The sequence below is a fragment of the Falco rusticolus genome, chromosome 5 (assembly GCF_015220075.1).
Source record: "Falco rusticolus isolate bFalRus1 chromosome 5, bFalRus1.pri, whole genome shotgun sequence".
NCBI classification, from domain to species: domain Eukaryota; kingdom Metazoa; phylum Chordata; class Aves; order Falconiformes; family Falconidae; genus Falco; species Falco rusticolus.
The window spans coordinates 42,444,869-42,459,566 of record NC_051191.1 but is presented as its reverse complement, the minus strand read 5'-3'; the positions used below and the strand labels follow the sequence as shown (position 1 = coordinate 42,459,566).

At 36.0% G+C, this 14,698-nt stretch overlaps 1 protein-coding gene across 1 annotated transcript in view; it reads left to right on the top strand.

Annotated features, from left to right (window-relative positions):
* Positions 1–14,698, top strand: part of CNTN1 (contactin 1) — a 244,415-nt gene that overhangs the window by 196,212 nt on the left and 33,505 nt on the right. The window contains exons 17-20 of the mRNA XM_037390093.1: positions 1,293–1,451; positions 4,721–4,870; positions 8,387–8,457; positions 13,839–14,073. Of these exons, the coding sequence (XP_037245990.1) occupies positions 1,293–1,451; positions 4,721–4,870; positions 8,387–8,457; positions 13,839–14,073 (615 nt within the window). The remainder of the gene's footprint in view (positions 1–1,292; positions 1,452–4,720; positions 4,871–8,386; positions 8,458–13,838; positions 14,074–14,698) is intronic.

Below are 14,698 nucleotides of genomic sequence, written 5' to 3'. Positions count from 1 at the left end.
CCAGATGAAGTTTGGTGAAGAAATGTAACACCATTTATTATGTTTAGTGATAAAAACCTAAACAGGCAGGTTTTGGGAACGAGGCCTATCTCTTCAGATTTGAAGTACAACTAACCAACTTAGAGCCAAATAAGGATTGAGAGCAATTGCAGTTATTTTAACATAGCTATTTTAAGTAGTTGGTTTGAGCAGAAATAGTATTTAATTGAAAAGCATGGAGTTGAGACTGTGAACTAGTTTAGGACAAGCAGCTTCTACCTGTAATGATTTAGCTGGGTGTTGGAAGCATAGTAATGTGCCATCAAACCGACTTCTGTATTTAGTTTGTTACTTTCAATATTCGCTAGAGCTTTGAATTTTGAAATTTATCTTGCAAGTATCTGTCTTTTGAAGGAAAAGAAAATACTATTTAGAAATTATTGTACAGGTCTTTCTTGATGATCAAGAGTGAAAGGGCAGATGTGGAATGGCTATTTTGTGAGAAATATTTTCCCTTTGACAGCTTAGTGCTTCTGTTCCTTGGTGGTGGTTTTTGTGGGGTTATTCTGGTGGACAGAGTAGTTTGATTTCACCCATGTAGTTTGCAAGACTGCTTTTAGTTCAGTGGGTGTAGTTGATTCCACATTTTGGCATGGATTTTTGAAATTCTTGTTGTGGGAAGGCTTTTGTTGAACTGTAGAGAAACCTTATCTAGGTCTGGTTTTACTCAAATTTTATTAGTCTGTCGGAAGTTTGAATGTGATGATGGGTTTACCACATTGGGATAATATGAAGGAGGCCAAGAAAGAGGTCAATAGAAATGTCTTTCAAGATATGATTTTTCTTCAATAGAGAAATTACAAAATTTTCCACATAAATTGCAGTCAAGGCCAATATGGCACAAGCAGGAGTGTAGATTAAAGGTCGACTACCAATAAGGTCAGCATTAGGTGGAATTTAGGAAGGAAGATTTTGTATATTTTTGCTGACTCTGAGTTTATTGTTGTTTGAAAAAAGAGCAGCAACAGTTTCAAAGTATAATTTTTTTCACTTAAGAAAATCTCAATAATTGCTCTTTAGGCAGGTATCATGGAAGTTTCATTTGGTAGTTGATAGATGCAAGACCAATTTATCCTCTGAATCCCTCTGTAGAGTACTGAAAAGTATATATACACTTTCAATCTTTTCTTAAGTAGAAAGTGAGACTTGAAAGCCTTGTATCTCATAAACACAAGGAGGAAAGTTAGTGACCTGTCATTTTCATAATATTTAATTTGTGAATTGAACTACTGTTTTTGGGGTTTTTTTCTCAGGTCCTCCAGGCCCTCCCGGAGGTATAAGAATAGAAGAAATCAGAGACACTTCTGTAGCACTTACCTGGAGTCGTGGAACAGACAATCATAGCCCTATTTCTAAATACACTATCCAGTCAAAAACCTTTCTATCTGAAGAGTGGAAAGATGCCAAAACAGGTAGGAGTAATGCCAGAAGTAATAAAGTCAATACATTTTAAAGTGTTTGATTTTAAGAAAGCTTGGCTAGTCAGAAAATAGTCACAATAAAATAAAACTTGGGATGTTATTAATGTCTACTACAGGGTTTGGGAGCAGGTACTGTCCTGTCAGTCTGTTGTCAGCAGGTTTGTTCCCAGCACTTGGAGGACCTGAACTGAATGTCAAGAAATATGGAAAAGAACAGACCAGAGTTTTTACCTGTTTTTTGCCTCTTTTCTTGCTGTTCGAAACATTCCACATCAAATACTAGAATCTTAAAAATGTATTTACAGGTTAATTAGAATGACAGACAGGGGTCTTCATTTCTGTATTTGTTATGCAGAAAGCTGGTTAAAATTGCTTGCTTTTTCCTTGGAGCAGACTAAGTTCCAATTGTGTTAAAACTGGCACCTCTAGAGAAAACGTAGCTAAGATTATCCTTCTAACCACTGGATGTCATCATTGTGCCACATAATTGCAGTTCAGGAGGCATCTACCTGAACACAAGGCATGCTAATGTATATTTCTTTGCAAGTTTTAACATTAATGCATAAATTATGAAAATATTTTTAAACTACTAGTATCTTTGAATGCTTTATGAAGGGTAGCCTTGCCATAAGCTATACAGAATTGTCCCACCAATATAATTCATTATGCCACTATGATAAATTATAACTTAAGTGCTTTTCTGTGGAATCAGGGCATCACCGCATTTCTAAGTACTAATAATACTAATAGTTTCAGTTGTTGTCTTTCATTTAAGTTGTCCCTTGAAACTATGGAGATAGATGCCTAAGGAATAGACTTTGACATATTGAACTGAAAATCTGTTACTTTTTTAGAGTTAAAAGTTAAAAATACTAGGCCTACTGCCTTAAATCATAATATCTTCTAGAATATGTAGTATATGTAGCTGTATTGTATATAGTTACTTCCAACAGACAGCAGTAGTGTATGACTTATTAGTGTGGCAAATAAACTTGGTGATTCCCCTGTCCCTTCCTGTCTCTTACAGCTTGTTCAATAGTTTGTGTAGAATAGATTTCCTTGAACTTTAAAAAAATAATTAATGTAGAAATCAGAGCTGTTCAAATAACTGATGATTTGCTTCATTAGCAATATACGCAAGAGGGTGGATCCTTTTAGACCAGCCTTTCAGGTTAAATTATCATTAATTTCCTATTCCTTTTTTTTTCTTTTTAATTAAAAAAAAATGAATTGGGAAGAAATGAGGTTATAGGATGATAAAGGAATAATTTATAAACAGGTGGTGGCAACTCTGTTACTTCCTTTTGTGCAGTGTGTTACTGGAACAAGAAATGTGTGTAGGAGATACAAGTACTGGATTCAGATCTTTCCTGCAGACACTTGAACCCACCTCTCTCACTCCTCAGGATGATTCCCTGTTTGCAGTGGTTTAGGCACAATGGGTTGCACTTCTCTGCATCTCAGAAGTTCTGCTTCACAGAATTAATGAGATGATAGTCATTCAGACATGCAGTCAGACTTTGAGTCTCAGCCCGTAGCATGCTGAATGGAATTCACATCATGAGTGTGGCAGGGAGGAATCTAGATTACTGAGTTCCTTTTTCAAGAAGCAAGCAGGAACGATATAAATTATTAATCGCTGAGAAGTTGAAATGAAGTTGCGATGTTTTCAAGATCATTGCTTTTTTCATGCAAACGACACTGAGAAATTTTGATTAATAGATGATTTCCTGAAAAAAATAGGTAAAATCACCATCACTGGCACCACTGCAAGCTTTTACTTAATTTCGGGGCTCCTCCCAGTTTGGTTCAATGATTACTTTCATATGAAAGAAGCATGATGAACAGTCCAAACTGATCTCTCATCTGTGTTAAGGTTGTCATTTAACACTGCTAATTTTCAATGTGTGGAACAAGAAAATATACTTTGGCAGTGCACTTCAGAAATATTATTGTTATTATTGCAACTACCATTATTCCCAAACCAAATCATTCATCTTAAGTTGCGTAAGACTGAGTGTGTTTTATGAAAGAAGTGTATTCTACTTCACAGTATGGAAATATGTATGAATGGGTTATGTAATAAGTTGTTTACATTTATGTTGCTCTTTCCAGTTAAGAGGATCAGATTCTCATTGTTTTTAGTACTCATCATTATTCTGGGAATTTATAGCACAGTAAGATTAAATGAAAAGATTGAAAGTAGCCCAGAAAAGGAATGCCAACTTTATATCATGGCTTGGATGCCGTAGGAGGTTTGCAATGGCTCTACTGACTGGACAGAAAAATACTTTGAGTAAAGATGAGGGACGGTGGTGAGCAAGTGGAAAGAAAATGGAAAGTGTTTTTCTTTCTCCTTCAGGGCTTCACTTTGGAATGAACAATTTAATGATCATTAAGTAGAGGAAAGTTGTGTCACCTTCCATTGCTTATGCTGCCATGCATGGGGTTTTTGCAGCCATTGCATTCATATTTTAATTTCAAATCATCTGCCTTTCCAGCTCAGAATATCTCATTTTTCATTTGCCTCTGAACCCAAGAATCTAATTTGACAAATAACTCTTGGCCCACGCAATAAATCAAAATGTCTTTCTATAACTGCAGACAGCTATAGAAACAACCCCTATTGTCTGTGAACTGTAGACAGAGAGTCATGAGTTATGCATTTTATTTATGGTAAAGAAGCTCATCCTTATGACAGTAATAAGTCTTTTCACAGGAATTACAAGACCACTTACCCTTGTTGTTGATCAGAACTAGATAGCAAGTTGTAACATGCTCACTAATAAGTTGCATCAGAATATGACCACATTTTATAAACCACTCTTTAGCAATTGATTGAACCCTACATTTTCACATGTCTAGCCCTTGTCTATTTCATGCATTTTTATTTTACAGCTTTTGCATTCCAGTTTTCTCATTGTATTTGTAGGTTAAATGAAATTCTACAACTACAATATGTAATTAGTAAGGATATCTCATAACTAAATTGGTACTTCTTTTGCTAGTTCACACCCAGTTAAAACTTACAAGTCTATAAGGATTTATCCAAGATAGTGTCATACATAATGTCCAAATTCCCAGTCAGTGCCGTGAGTACTCCTTGTAAAATATGGTATTCCTAATGTGCAACACCAAGTTTCCTTCAGTTGGCTATGTGTGGTTGCAGAATAGTGGTAGTTTTGCTGAAATCAACCACAGTGTTGGCTGACTGTATTGTAAAAGTGCTGTTTTCTAAAGCAATTTCTTATTTTTTTTAGAACCATCAGATATTGAAGGAAATATGGAATCTGCTACAGTGATTGATTTAATTCCATGGATGGAGTATGAGTTCCGGATAATAGCAACAAACACTTTGGGGACAGGAGAACCTAGTATGCCATCACAGAGAATTAGAACTGAAGGCGCTCGTACGTAAACAGAAAATGTCAAGTTTTTAATGTGCTTCTTAATTTTCACATTTTTATTAATATATTTTCTAAATATTTTTTTAATTGAAATAAAAACCACTTTATAAGATGCAAGTCTAGGGAATATATTTTCAGCCACCCACTACTATAGATTTTAGTAAGCAGACTGTCCAGATGTGATAGCATCAAAGCAGACAGGAAAGAAACATAGTGATACAAATGGCAAATTTGCCTCCATTGCTGAAACAGAATCAGACTGTATCTTTCAGAGATCCACCACTGTATCTATCAGTCAGGTCACGTGTTTATGAAGGCATGCACATGCTTGGTACCGGGGTACAGGACTTAGGAAAAAACATGCATGTGTTTAACAAGGAAAATGTCCATTTGCTCTTTGGTTTCTGTTCTAACTAAAGAATACATGACAGGATGTGTGTTATACTGGAAAATGCCATATTTCTGTGACTGAAGGTTTGGTCTTGTGTCTTCTTATTCCACGTCAAAGATGTGACATTATCCGACACAACATACGCTCTTATTAGTCTAATTACTCAGTGTTAAAATCTCAGAGCATATTTAAGGATATCCTGTAGGCTCAGGCATGTCCTTTTTAAAATGAATTCTCCAAAATGAGGAATTAGCTGTTATTATTCAAGATAATACATTCTGATTTGACTGTACAAAGGAGATAACAGCAGTGCTTTAGAAGGTAACGTATCATTGCAAAAAGACTATCCAACAAAACTGGTATACCAGTATATTCTCCTTAACACATATTAGCACCCATGTGCAATCTAGATATATTTACAATTGTTGTCCCATAGCTTGAGATTTGAAATTAAAAATGCAAACCCAAAGGGTAAAAATTATTTTTTGCAATTATACCTGCTAGGTCATTGTATTGGTTAGCTAGTATTTTCAAAGTAAAATGTATTTGCATTGCTAATCTCAAAACATTTATTAAAAAGAACCATATTGGGTCCATTCAACATTTTGTTACTTAGAGAGAAAGGAAATACAGATTGGTTAAATTAATCTGGACAGGAAAGGAAAAGCCACATAACTTTATTACTAAAGTAAAAGGAAATTACTGCCTATAAAATCTACTATTTTCATCATATGTTTTATGACTCAACAGCTATATTTGAAGGCCCAGGAATCTAAATGAGAAGTCTACACATACTTCTTGGAGCACCTGGTTCACAACAGACATTTTTGAAATGTCAGAATAGAGACAGAAAGGGAGGGGAATAATGCTCACAGGTGGAACAGTGGTAGTGTCCTGCAGTTTGCAGTGAGCTACGTTCCTGGTATTTGTTGTAGCCTCCCAAAAAATTTGTATATTCTCCAGTTTGGTAGCAGGATGCAATGCATTTGCAAGAGGTAATCTGTTTAGTCCATTGTTTGATTCCCCATGCACAGCACCATTGTCATCTATGACAGACTGTGACACATACTTGGTGAAACAAAGCAAAATGTTAATGTAGTCTTCCTAGGCATCAGTCAGCACTTCCTGCCATGCCAAAATAGGGTGTAAATCAGTAACAGTTTGCAGATGGACTTCTGTGCCCAAGTGCATTTTCTGCCAGGAGCTGGAATTTTTTATGAGTACCAACAACAGGATTTGGGTTGCACTGTCAACTTCCAGGGTACTACAGAAAGAGTACTGTGTGTGCATTTTCATGTAAATCTGAAGAAGGTAAATATTTTACTGCACTAACAACTCATATCCACACAGTGTAGTTATTTTTAACATTTGTTCTGTGTTAAACAGCAGCAACCAGTGCTGCATCTTTGTTGTACTGTATAAGTGACAGATAATGTCTGTTAATCTCAAATGTTATGGGTGTCTTTTTCAGTTTTGAAGTCTCCTTGTAGATAACTGTAATTTCAGTAACTTTTATTAGCACGCTAAGAGTGTGTGCTGTGATTTTTCTTTTTAATGAAATCTGCTTGCTTCATCAATAACACATTTCACAGTGAAGTCTTGAAATTCAGTGAGTCAAAGTCTGATTTTATGTATTTTAACTTCTGGATGTATTAGAGTAATTGTTGTATATGTACCTGTCTGAATTAGTAACCTGGTCTTAGTGGAAAGAGGAACCTGGGTTTAATGGTTTAGAGAATGAGGGAGGGTCTCTTGAAATGGATGATTAGACAGTCTTTTTTTCTCTTTTCTGGCATCCTGCGTATCTTTGACTGCTTAAGCATTCTAGCAAACCTCTGCTTCTAAATTAGCACTGAAGTTACATGCTTATAATAGATAGTGTGACTACTGTGTATTTCAGTAACAACAAGGGCAAGTAATACGTTAAGATTCCTCTGTCATGGTATGTATGTTTAGCCTCGTTCTCCACTAATTTGTTTTCTGGAAGACTAGAAATAAATAACACAAACCATGCACCGAATGCTGATTTCAATTTCAAATTTATTGTTATGTATTTTTATTCTTTCTAAAAATTCTTCTCTGCTTTGTGTTTCTCCTCAGCTGACCCTCAGAGAAGGCCTCAGAAAGCATTTTACTTAAATAGTGCGAGAGCACTTAGAAACTGTCCCCTTACTATCTTGTAACGTTCATTGATTAGTGGAGAAAATACCTGATCATTTAAGAATTTTTAACACAAAGAACATGTTCATGTAGATAGGGCATATAGCTAATGCACGACCATCTGGGCCGTATTTAAAGCACAATAGGTAGGTCACCATTTTCTGTTTTCAGCAGTACTTTATGTGTCCTCGGTATTGAGTGACAGCAAATAAATACACAAACACCATAAAGGATGGCAGTAGAATCATCACACAGTGCAGAGTCTCACAGAAATGAGAATATAGGAATGATTTGTAATGGAGTCCTTCAGAGTATCCCACTTTACCACTTGGCTGTGCGCTAATGATGGATCAACAGATTATATTTCATTACACAGAATATCAGTGTAAAATGCAATTAGTAAAATACTAAGTGCTATACCAGCTTCACTTGTGAGCATCTACCCATTCTGAACTTGCCAATCAAAGGGTCACGTACCACTAATCTAGAATGGGATTAGGATGCCAGTGCTTCAAAGATATATCCCTGGGTTTAACCTATCACATTGCGAGTAAATCCGTTGAAGTACATGGAACTGATTACACTCTGTTAAGGTAAATATATGTGCAAGTCCTGGGTGCTTGAGCACTTGCCGTACCAATGTCTGAGGAAACACAAGAACAATACGCAGTGCTTCTCTTAAGACCTATGAGGAGTGTTCTGTTTCTGAATATTCAATTAAATATTTGTAGAGAACATAGTTAAAAAGAAGAATGATTGCTAGCTATGGTTAGAACTGGCATCTATCCTGCAGCAGTAGGTATACATTAGCCTTGGCCAGACCACAGACTCTCACAGCTATTACAGACTATCATTTTAATTCTGTGTGCTATGTGTGCTCATTGGCAGTGCTGGTGAAAAGTAAATAGTGATATTTTTACTGACTACATACTTTGTAGTCATTTTTCTTGTCTCTTCTGTTTTTCTAGCTCCTAATGTGGCTCCTTCTGATGTCGGAGGAGGGGGTGGAAGCAATCGAGAGCTGACAATAACATGGATGGTAGGTATTGCACTGAGAGGGCACAAAACTTGTATTTCTTTGTATCTGATCTCGCTCCTGAAACCCATGAATGTTTAGTCACTGGCTCCTGCGAGAGCAGGATTTGTACACAGTATATAGGTTTTCAGACTTTTCTCATAAAAATACATAAAAAGGAATGGGGAAGACCATATTTTAGATGCTTATGTATTGGACATTTCTAAAATATGAGCTAAAACATTTTAAGTATGTTTCAAAGAGATTGAAACACATACTATGATAATGCATTGATGTAAATGCTTTTGAAAATTCTGCATATTTTATCTTTCTTTGAGGCTCTTTTTAAAGTTACAGTCTGAACAGCACGCAGATTTGCTTACTATAACTACAAGCGTAATGTCTTGATTATGACTTCAATGTCCTGTGCACAGCTTCAGAAGCTTTATTAAAAAAAAAGAAAATGCATTACCATTCTATAAAATAGCCTGTCATAATTATTAACTGGAGTTTTAAAGAAATCCTTGTATATTGACATTTTATGTTTTATTTAATGCTAATGTGACTGATGGCACAAAACAATATTGCTTCATAGCACACTAGCCATTCATTGATATCCACATACTGATGGTGTTCTTTGAGCCATTAATTTTTCTTTAATGATTATGTATTAAGCAAAATAAAGAAAGGGGAGAAGGACAGAGATAAAATGTTAATCACAAAAATAATGGAATTAAAAGTTTAAAAAATCAGTGTTACTAGAAGACATTTTCACTAAGCAGAGTGTTTTGAAAAGTTCATCCCTCTCATGTACCATAGTATTCAGTCCATGATATTTTGTCTTTTTTAAAAGTCTTGTCTATATAGCTATATGCAGAAATGCTGTCTTCATTCTGGTATTGAAACAATGTTTACTTAAATTTACCTATACTGTAGGGAAAAGAGAACAAGGAAGAATGGAAAAGAGATAAGAATATAGGAAGGAAGCAAAACCCAGAACAGGAGAGGATGAGGATTTATAAGCAAAATTGTTGTGTAGGCAAAAGTTGCTGGAAGAGAGAGTTGAAGTCTTCTGAAGGGTATTTGAGAAAGCTAAAGAGAAGGAATAAAGTGAAAAAAAGCCTATCTGGTTCATGTCAGAGCCTATCAGTATCCAGTAAAAAGACCGTTACAGAAGCATTACCTCTCAAAGAAAGGCAATTAAATGCTATGCTTGAAAAGATTACCAAGTTGATCTTTCTATTGACCTCTCTGTCCACCTTCATAAAGCTATGAGGCACATATGGTACGTTATGCCAGTTCTGTCTTTTGCAGAATAATTTGGTTTAGATGTAGCAGCTTATTTACCTCTATGAAGAGTGCTTTTTCTTGTGGGAAGTAGTATAAAGATGTCCTAATTCCAACAGCAACTTTGTCATTGTTGTGTAGGGATCCTCCTTGTGAATGTACAAATTTTACTCCATACGCATATTTCCTTCTTTTTGTATTTAAGGTTGACCATACCTCTTTAGAAAAGTTCTCAAGTATGACACAGAAATAGTCAGCCATATGTTTGGGCTTTCCTGTTTTGGTTTTCTTTTTAATTCAGCTCAAAATATTTATTCAGTCTTCCTAACTATTTCAGCAATCAATTTACCATACAGAAAAAATTTCTAAGTTTCTGGAAAAGGAAGATCCACACTTCTGTTAAACTATATTGAAAAGGTTATTGGTTAGTTCCACTAGCAATAGGTTAGGAAGTAGATGTGTCCTAACTGGTTTGATTCTGAACTGTGTTTATTTTTGAAGAGCCAAAGTCAAATGAGAACACACACAATGGACAGTTGCACAAGACCTAGATTATTTTATCATTTTTTCACAAGTGCTATCTTATAAAAACTTTAATAAACTACAGAGCTACTTCTTGCATTGCCTGTAAAGACCCGTACTCATGGCATTTTCAATATAGTGAAATTTTGGCTATGACCAAACTGAAAAAAAGAAAATTATAGTCAAGAGAATAGTGACTAAGGCAAGATCTGAAGTACAAGATCATTTCGGTCTTTCCTATACACCCAAGTAGATTTATATTCCAATCATTTCTCTTACCTAATGTCAAGCTTTTTACATCTGTTTTGTAATGAGTAGCTCATTTAGTCAGACAAATTAAGTATGGCATCAAGTATTTACTTCCCAAGAATCTTGAATACAATGTCTAGCAAGTGTTTTTGAATAGAGGCATTGGATTTATGGAGCCTGTCTGACAGACAACAATATATCTATCTGTAAGGCTAAGATAAAGGTGTATATTGATTCCCTCAAATGTGCTGACATTTGCATATGCTACTCAAAATAGTCCTTAATTAAGAACAGAAGAACAAAATGTATGGCAGGTTCACATTTTGCTGCCAACCCTCTTTCAGCTTTTGCTATGATTCATAAGCCCAGGTTGAATGAGACAGCCAGAGATGCAATCAAAGCTCTTCTAACTCTTGTTTTGAAAGAACTGAGAAAGAGCTAGGAGTGGCATGCCCATTCTTCCTCGTTTTCCCCCATTTGTCTTTCCCTCTTCTATTTTGTTTTTCAAAGTTTTTATTGGATACTACAAACTATTCAGCTACGTATGCCTACTTATTATGTACAACTGTTGGAGGGCAAGCTGTTTTCAACATTTTATTTCAGACCTTCCAGAATATAATTTTTAAGCCAGTCCTGGCTTTCTAAAGTTTGCTCTGGCTAAAAATCATTCTGAGTCTAGGGCTGCATCCACGCTGCTTGCTTTGGCAGATGAGGTAGGATTCTTGTTTAAGCAGCTACATACAATGACAGATTCAGAAGACGAGCTATCAAAGGTGACCCAGTCTGTGAAATCTACTTTTTGAATTGCAAGGTTGCCTATGAATCTAAACTTCGGTACATGAAGGTACATTAGCTGTTCTGGGAAACTCAGCATCCAGTTTTTACCTAATCTGCAGTCAGACCTGAGGTAGAAAACCAACGAAAACATGAGTAATACCTTATCCAATAGGCACACTCAGAATAGGCCTGACACAGGAAAAAAATATGCATATAAAATAGATTATCTAGTCGTTTGGGTTGGGGTTTTTTTCATAGCTGATTTTTAGTTAAAGTCTTCACCTAGTGGCTTGTTTGCATCACAACTAGAGACCAAATATCCATCTCTTTTTTCACGAGGGGTTTCTTGAATTTAATCTCTTGGCAGAGAGATAATTACCAATTATACTTAAGGCATTCATGTGTTCTCAGAAGTCATGTTGTAGGTAGCACGTTCCCACTATCTAAAACTTCATTATAATTCAGATTTGACATATATTGTCATTTCATCTGTGTTCCCTCAAAAAGCCAAAGAAATTATGTATCTAGAGAACTGCAGTCAGCTGCATCAGCCAGTTGTCTTCTGCAACATGGAGTCATCGTTAGAGTACCCACCCAGGAAGCAAGTGGCACTCAGGCCAGAAGATTGTCCATACGTACTGCGTGTTCCAGAAGGACTAGGGCCCTAACCCTGATCATGGTGTGCTGAGGCCACTTTCTGGTTTTTGGTTGAACTTAGCCGCTGTTCTGCTAGAGATGCAGTTAAATATGGGGAAAAAAGAACAGCAAGCAAGAGGAAACCTACTGGCTACTGAACTCTGCAGATGGTAAATCCTGTTGGATGCTGGTTCTTACTCACCCAACTGCTTGTATGCAATGATGATCCCATGCTGAAGCACTGTGTATAGGGAGCTTCATCTAGAACCAGCTTTCTGTCCTCAACCAGCTGAAGGTTGCCTGCTTTTAGTATTGCTGTTTTGTTATTCTTGTAACTTCAGCTCTGATGTTGCAGAGTAGTGAAACTTCACAGCAGCAACAGAGAAAATGGGATGCAATAGGATCTGACAGCTAGCATACTCAGGGCAAGGGTCAGTTAACCTTAAGTTGAGTAAGGCAGAAGTCGCAGCCTTTGGTCTAATTCTGTACATTTCTCTTGGAAGCTTTTTCATGAAGAAAAGAAGTTCCATCATTGTTCCTATGTCCTTCTCAGACATTTTTCAGATTTTGATTTCCAGCCTCTGTGTTTGGCTTAATTTTTTTCTTGTTGAATTATGTATACTAATGTTCTAATCCATGCATTATATTTCTGAAGTCAAAATTGAAATGTTTCTATTGTTCCAAAAATCCAATGTTTTCACCAATTATTTTTTTCTCAGAGAATCTTTGGAGTTTCATTCCAGGTTCAAACAAATACAAACATCAGAATTACTGAGCTAGGGGTTTTCTGGGCTTGTTCCACTATTAATATCTAAGGTCCATAAGTCCTTGCTCAGAATATCTCCATACATGTTGGCTGAAGTGCTACAGTAGTGGGCAAACACCTAAGGAGAATAATTAATTTCTCTTTGTTGCACTGATTCATGACCTTTGCCTCAAGATAAGTTATTTCATCTCTGTGAGGTTTACAATATGTAAGCTATGATGAAGGTGATGCAGGAAGGGTTTTTTTTAAAAGTTGCTTCCAGTCAGCCTTCAGATGCACTGATGAGCAACATGATTTTGACCCGTTGGGTGCACTGTCTAGCAGTTGTGTAAAAGACTCCATGGACTGAGGAGGGATCACTAAATGTAGAGCTTTGGTAAATGAAGGAAAATTCATTATAGTAGATTGTCTTTCATAATTTTATATTTTCCAGTATTCCTAGGTATAGGAAATTAGCTATAGTTTTAAGAAATATTTTGCATACGTTCCTTTTAATACTTATGCTGAAAGTGAGAATCATTTCACTTAAACTTTTTCCAGTTATAAACTAGGTAGGTAGTCTAAACCAGCAACTGGACCCACCTCCATCATCAGTGAGAAGTGGTAGGATGAATCATTCTTTGAACATGTCCATCCCTCTTCATCAGCTGTGCCAGTTGCCTAGGTGATCAGCTTTAGGTAAATTAATATAATTTGGGCCAGCATAAATTTTCTCTTCTCTCTCTCTGTTCCACAAGAGTATCTATCTACAGACATGTACATGGACCCATATACTTGCACAGTGTGTCTGTGTTATATATCCATTATCACTTACTCCTTAAGAAAGTCTTTTTCCTAGCTACAGCTGATAAAATTTTTAGTACACAGTCATTCTTGTTTTCTTTCTATAGGAGATAACGTGGTGTGCCTTGCACTGAGTTTGGGTGAGGAACAAGATCTTGAAATGTTTTAGTAGCAGATATGCTACTACTGCAAATCTGCATAATGAAGATGGTATATTTTTAAAGGAGGTGGGAGAAAACCATAGAAGCAAACCAGGAGAAAATGAACTTTAGTTCAGTGTTTTTACAATGAACATGCCACTGCTTTCTGTATTATTTATTTTTCGTTAGAGATCCATTTGTTGAGATGGCTACAAAAATTAATGTTTTATCTTCTGCCTCTTTAGCCTTTGTCAAGAGAGTACCACTATGGCAATAACTTTGGTTATATAGTGGCTTTCAAGCCATTTGGTGATAAAGAATGGAGAAGAGTTACAGTTACTAATCCTGAAATTGGCCGGTATGTCCACAAGGATGAATCAATGCCACCTTCAACCCAGTATCAAGTAAAAGTGAAAGCTTTTAACAACAAAGGGGATGGACCATTCAGTCTCACTGCTGTCATATATTCAGCACAAGATGGTGAGTAAAGGTTCCAGATAAGTTTTACACTGAGGGTCCAGATCATTACTACCAACAATATATAGAGAACCTGGTCCTTGACACTGATTTATATAGCAAGGAATGTGTATATTGCTCCCACAAAACTCTCACAGTTGTTCTGAATAAACAGCTTCAGACTCTGTTTTCCATGTGATGCAGAGCACTTGATTGTACTTGCTGGCAGTGAGCAATACACAGAAGCATTCATGATTGTTCACAAAGCTTGTTAAAAGATTTAATAATTTTAAAAAAGAAATTATGATCTTCATATTGATTGCCTAAAACATTTGCATCATTATCCAACAGTGTCTATTTGACATATGTGTAATTTTTTTCTTCTTAATGGACCACACTAAAGCCTATTATTCTAGTAGATCAGTATCAGAATTTATCTCAAAAATGTGAGGGAATGGTAGTTCATTTGTATCTAGTTATATTTCCAGCATGTTTAGACTTAATATAAATTATCCCTGCCACATTCTTTGTTCTGGTTTGGATGTTAGCGCTATTAAGTGAATAATTTAATGAAAACCTCTTTGACATTTCACTAAAAACTTTTTCTAATTCTTACTGGAATTATTTCATATGCTGTGATCATTAGGAT